The 6572-nt window shown below is 32.2% G+C and overlaps 1 protein-coding gene across 2 annotated transcripts in view; it reads right to left on the bottom strand.

The window, feature by feature from the left end:
• Positions 1 to 521: 521 nt before the first annotated feature.
• Positions 522 to 6572, bottom strand: part of LOC108913564 (ATP-binding cassette sub-family G member 1) — an 89920-nt gene continuing 83869 nt past the window's right edge. For both annotated transcript variants that reach the window (XM_023456075.1, XM_018719131.2), the window contains exons 8-10: positions 1960 to 2060; positions 1725 to 1880; positions 522 to 1061 (exon numbers count right to left, since the gene is read on the bottom strand). In XM_023456075.1, the coding sequence (XP_023311843.1) occupies positions 705 to 1061; positions 1725 to 1880; positions 1960 to 2060 (614 nt within the window). In that variant the 3' untranslated portion in view covers positions 522 to 704. The remainder of the gene's footprint in view (positions 1062 to 1724; positions 1881 to 1959; positions 2061 to 6572) is intronic.

Genomic DNA, 6572 nt, shown 5'->3' with positions numbered 1-6572 from the left:
TTCAGATTTGGTGATCCAAGAGGCCATGGTCCACCTCTTCCAATCCATCTGTCTCGGAAGTTTTGATTCAGATAATTTTATATTCGTAAATCATAATGTGATGGAACTCCATCATGTTGACACCAATAATTTAGTCTAACTGCTAACGGAACGTTATGCAGCAATGGCAATGGTAAGTTTTAATTTAAAAACATACAGCTGCAGACAAATACAGCTTTGAACTACATAAATATTTAATAACCCAGCCCAAATGTTTTCCACTCTTGATTTTCGATTTGTTTTTGTCCCCTTAATCAAAACCCATAAGGACGGGCGTCACTTTTGGGACACCCTGTATATCATTTATAACTTTTGTTGTATCAATTTCGCTAAAAATTTTACTCATTTTATGTCGGGAATTGCATTAATTTTTTGCAAAATTTCCACATTTTACATCTAAGTAATCTAAATCTAAAATCTACTTCTATATATTTAAGAAATCTAAAACTTTACATTTGAACAAATTGTTAAATGAAAAACTGTTATGTAACTGAACTTTTATTTCCATTTAAAAAATATTTATATCTAAAAATCACACACAATCATTCTGTCACCTAAACTTAAAAATCACATTTCGTAATCGTTATGAACACATAGTAGTGCTGCTTTATAAAAGCAGTCCCTTTGGAATTTTCAGAGCAAACTCAGTGTTGCCATTCCCTATGTTATCTTCTTCTAGTACGATTACTTTTTATTTGAATACTTAGTGCAAAATAAGCAACAAACCTGATAAGTGTAATCAGACTTATCAGAAAAATCACAGCCTGGGAATAACTGGCATGCTCCATGTCCATCTGATCCAAAAACTTCTCTGGATAGACAAAATGACAGTAATCTGCATTGCAAGGCAATTTGCCTCTATCGTAACCAAGCACTGATAAGACCAGTCCTTCAAATCCATATTTCAGAAAAGATATATGGAAAAGCCAACGTATGTATGGATGGGAATCATTTAACTGGACAAAGAAGCCAGAGAATATTGTGAAGGGCAAGAAGCAAAAAGGACCAAATATTACACCAGTCTGGAAGAGAAAAGAATATAAGTTAAAAATAAGGAGGTATCTCTATGATATTATATATATTTTTTTCATTTCATACATTTTAAGGGGATATTCTCCAAGTCAAAATAAGAAAAAATGTAGTGTTGATGTCCTTAATCCGGAATAACAAGTCTTCAAAGTTTTTGATACAATTTTTTTATATTTCAAATACGTAAGCTTCACAAAAGTTGACACAGAATTAATTCCTACATTTAGTTTTTATAAAACCATATGCTAATAATTCTGCACTTCAATTATCAACAGACATCATTCTTTTATAATATCTAACTTCTGTGTAATAGGTACAAAAAAATAACTAAATTTGAAGCTTGTTATACAAGAATAATACACATTTGACTTATTAAATTTGTTCCAGGGACCGAACTAAGTAAATACAAAAAAAACATTAAATTTATAAACAATTATTTTCATTCAGTTTTTTAGGTAAGTATATTTCTCTGAAAGCTTTCTGTTAATTTTTACGCAAAGCCAGTTACCTACTTGTTTTATGGAAAAAATATATAAAGAGAAATAATTTCATTAAAAATATAATTTTAAATATATTGTAGTAATTTTTTCACTGTTCCTAAATGATAAACATTTGTGCCACTTTATTTGAATTTGTAATACAGTAATAATTCTTACCTTTATATCCATACAAGCTCCAATCAATAATCCCCAACTTTGAGCAACTAAAGAAATTAATATACACATAACCAAGAACAAAATTATTCTATATGCATCTAGGGGTTGTGTTGTGAGAAAATAAGTAACCAATGCGTATATTAATGTAGCCACCATCTAAAAGAAAACATGTCTTGTATTTTTTTTATTTTGAGGTATCTAACAAAAAATAAAAAATATTTAATTTTGTTGTTACCTGTACAGGAATATCAGCTAACGAAATAGCTAAATAATATGACTTTAGCGAGTACCATTTATTGAACAACTCCTTTGTTAAAATTGGTAATTCTAATGGAACTGAAAAAATATTAAAGTTTAATATTTTCATTAATAATCCTGCCAATATCTTATTTAAAATGTTTTGAATTTTAACTTCTTTTAGAGTTTTAGTAGAAAGATTCAAATGTCAAAACCTCTTAACCTGCCAAAAAAAGCAGAAAAAGTTCCTGTAATCTGTCCAAACTTAAATAGTAAATTAATAGCCCGAGAGCCAGCAGTCGTTTTGATTTAGTCATTTGGCAAAAGCTGACAATTTTTCCTACGCTTCATTTGGTATCACTAGTAAGTAAATCGACCTCCAGCTCGCGCAGTTCCGGGGGGTGTAGCTGCGGCAGCCTCCCAAACACGTAAAATAATAAAATAAAGAAACTAATACCGCAAAAGCTGAGACTTTGTCGACAAGTTAATTATGTTATGAACAAAAGGAAAAAACGCAATCCGCTGACTTTAGAGTCGGGGGTTATGCCTCAGCTTTTCACCTAAACAAGTCAAAAATATGCGCTAGGTAAACTGATACCGCAAAAGCTGAAATTTGGTAAAGTAATAGTCAACTTAACCAGTTATACGAAAAAAATGGCCTGCTGAAGTTTTTGTGGTGTATAAGTGCTCAGCTGACGAATTGAAGGCGCAGCACATCGCTATACGCGCGGGCGCGTTGCATCTTTAACTTTATCAGCTGAGCACTTTTCCCTCACTAAATATAAAGCTGAGTATTTTTTTATTTAACTTATTAAATTAGCTATTGTAGTAACAAGTTTCAGCTTTTGCGGTATGAGATATCTATAATTTTTCCATTTTTTAAGTCTTAGTAGTAATTATATAAAAATATTCAACTTTTTTTCGAATATTTATTTACAGTAAACGTTATGTATGAAAAAATTTAATCTATTTCATCTTCCGATTCATCACCCTCAAACTCATTGTCGCTGGAGTCAATGTCGATTCCTGCCATTTCTTCCTCATCATCTGTAAATATATAATAATAATGGTAATAATAACAACCACGGTAGCGAAGTCGGTCGAGCATGCCGTGGCAGGCATTTCTCGGCCAGACTTCCTATTCTGGTCCGGGTTCGATCCCTGGTGTCGGCACTGGCAATGTCGATGGATAAAGGGTGTTTGTCCGCGTTTTTTCAAGTGTAACCCCCTTCCGCACAGCCTCTGGCTTTGGATTTGGGGGTTGTCTCATTTCTGTGGTGTGTTTTATGTTATATTATAAAAAAAACGTTAATTATAAAAAATAATTACATATAGTACGAATATTTTTAAATATTTTTAAATTGTATTTTACATATATGTAAATTAAATAATCAAAAATTTACACTTAAATAATGAAATTTTATTATAGAGCGAAATATATTAGTATAATTCTAACCTGTACTATTTCTTTGTTCATCCTCGATAATTATATCTCCAAGGGAAGAGGGCAGCTGTTCACCCTCGAACCATTTGAAAATAAATTTGTCCCCCTTCTCTTCCCAGCCGAAATCAGTCGGATATAATTCTGTTGGGATCTGAAGATGAGCGTGTGCCCAAATATTTGCAATGTACGTTGTCCGCAGCAAATGTTGATGCAGTTCAATTTTATGTTATGTATACATAAGTATTTAAATGTGAATATTTATTTATTAAAACTCTTTAAATTGAAAAACTCGTGAAATCGTTTATTGTAAATAAATATTCGAAAAAAGTTGTATATTTTTATATAATTACTACTAAGACTTAAAAAATGGAAAAATTATAGATATCTCATACCGCAAAAGCTGAAATTTGTTAATACAATAGCTAATTTAATAAGTTAAATGAAAAAAATACTCAGCTTTATATTTAGTGAGGGAAAAGTGCTCAGCTGATAAAGTTAAAGATGCAACGCGCCCGCGCGTATAGCGATGTGCTGCGCCTTCAACTCGTCAGCTGAGCACTTATACACCACAAAAACTTCAGCGGACCATTTTTTTCGTATAACTGGTTAAGTTGACTATTACTTTACCAAATTTCAGCTTTTGCGGGATCAGTTTACCTAGCGCATATTTTTGACTTGTTTAGGTGAAAAGCTGAGGCATAACCCCCCACTCTAGTCAGCGGATTGCGTTTTTTATTTTGTTTATAACATAATTAACTTGTAGACAAAGTCTCAGCTTTTGCGGTATTAGTTTTTTTATTTTATTATTTTACGTGTTTGGGAGGCTGCCGCAACTATACCCCCCGGAAGTGCGTGAGCTGGAGGTCGATTCTCTTACTAGTGACACCAAATGAAGCGTAGGAAAACTTTTCAGCTTTTGCTCTTTTGGTCATCAAAAAAGGTCGCTGGCCCTCGGGCTATAAAGGGTTAACATTTATTTCGCCACAGTGTTACAATTAATAAAGTATAGGTAGGTATTTAATGAAAAATTTTAAACCTGTGTTAAATCTTATGTAAAATTTGATTGTGATTAAATAAAATCCATATAAATATCAAAAGATTGTAGTTTTAGTGTAGTGTAGTTGTAGTGGGTGATGTTTTCCGTCATAACTGTTTTAATTTTTGAAATCACAGAAAATTGATCCAGTTTATCGATCTGAAACAGTAGGGGTTTACGGAAAATATATTTGACCAACTGATCCGAGCGCTGCTTTCTCTGATCAGAAAGCAGCTGCTTACTCTTTTAAATTGACTATTTTCGTAAGCACATAGTCGCAACCGATCTAATCTAACCTCTATCACCATCTAGGTACATGCAATAATTCTACAAATAAATGAGAAAAGTGGTACCTGTATGATGTACCACTACGGTAATAATATTCATCTACATCTACCATATCTAAATTGTTATTTGACATTTTGCCATTTTTATTTTTTTTCTAACAAGACAACTGAAGAGAACGAAACGAAGTTGACAGTCAACAGCCAACAAAACAATATTTTTTTTGTAACATAACGAAACATGTTTTAAATTTTTTTATTATACCTATAAATAACACGCATGCGTTAATTTCAGATCATTCTTTAATCTGACAAATAAGCAAAGGCGACTAGAGCGCTCAGATTTTCTATATCTGACCATTGAGTTTGCATTTTCGTAATGGGATCGAATCATCAGAGTGAATATTTGTAAGGCATTTCTTGTTCCGACCACTCCGATACAATTATCGTAAACCCCTAGTAATACCAGTCTTTTTTAGTTCTCCGAAACTGAAATTTTAACATACTTCTGAAAAAGGGAAAATAAGTTATGATGGATTGATTAACGCACGTTCATGTAAACTACCTCTTCCGAATGAATTTTAAATTTAACACGTTTTGAAAATAAATACCTACATTAAAATAATATTTGTATATGGCGAAATTTCGAAATTATGAATTTTTACAACCATTTCTCATCTAAAAGATGTAACGCCCTTAGAACGTATTTTGGAGGATATGTTTAACAAGGACTTTTTCTTTTATTATGACGAGCGTTACCAGTACTCAAAGGAAGTTATATCTTAGATTTTCTCTATAGATTAATTAAATATTTATCAAATTCGTATCGAATGCACATTTTTGTACTCGATCTAATTTATATGTTACACTGTGTGAAGGTTCCATTTTATGCAGACGCAGAGATGCTGAAACGAACTTCCCCTCTATATGCTAACGATGGTTGAATCTATCGTATTGTGTCGACGACGCTGAAAAGTTTAAACTGGACTAACGACGATTTTTCACGTGTCGTAGCTTCCTTTGTTATACAGCTGATCGTTTGAATTATTGTGCAGTGTGCAGTAATACCATAGAAAATGGAATATTAACATAGAATGAAATCTGATATACAACAACCTATACCATTTGCATACCTAACATTCCACTGTAACTTCGGCTTCCATATCGTAAGATGGTGCTATTTAGTTTTTGTGATTTCAAACGCAGGTAATGCAGGTATCATTTTGTTTTGATTTTGACCCTTGTTTATGTACTTTTGACGTTTGTCATATGTTAATACGTTTGTTTATTGTCTGCCAAATAAAAAGTTATATAGTTAAACCACAGCAAAATTAAACCTGATGGCCGTATATTTATGTCAACACCAAATAATCCTGGTCCATCAACCAGTTCTACCTTTGTACATTTTGGTAAGTATATTTTCATGAATACAGAGTTTAAGTAGTCAACATTCATGTATTTTAATTTTCATAAAAAGCATATTTTAGTATCACATTTAGCTGTATTTCTATTTTAGGTGATGAAAATAATGAATTGGGTGCAATTCAGTACCGTCAGACATCTGAAAATTCTCAAATAAGGTTAAATGATCCTGTAGCACGCAGTATGTAATATTAATGAGTTAATGTAATATCAGTTTTTATTTGCCGTTTTTTCAGAACATGGTTTGTTGAAAAATGTTGGTGTACATAAGAGTTCACAACTGTCTCCTATCTCCAGAATTCTGTATAAGCAAGCTTTGTATTACGAGAAGAAAGCTTCCATACTCTCCAAACGGAAAATGGATTGACAACGTAAAATCCAAACTATCGAAAAATGGTCAAAAGAAAAATGCTTTCAAAATTTGA

Source organism: Anoplophora glabripennis, unplaced genomic scaffold, assembly GCF_000390285.2.
Source record: "Anoplophora glabripennis isolate ALB-LARVAE unplaced genomic scaffold, Agla_2.0 scaffold951, whole genome shotgun sequence".
In the NCBI taxonomy this organism is placed as follows: domain Eukaryota; kingdom Metazoa; phylum Arthropoda; class Insecta; order Coleoptera; family Cerambycidae; genus Anoplophora; species Anoplophora glabripennis.
Note: the sequence above shows the minus strand (reverse complement) of the source record. Positions and strands in the feature narration are given on the sequence as shown.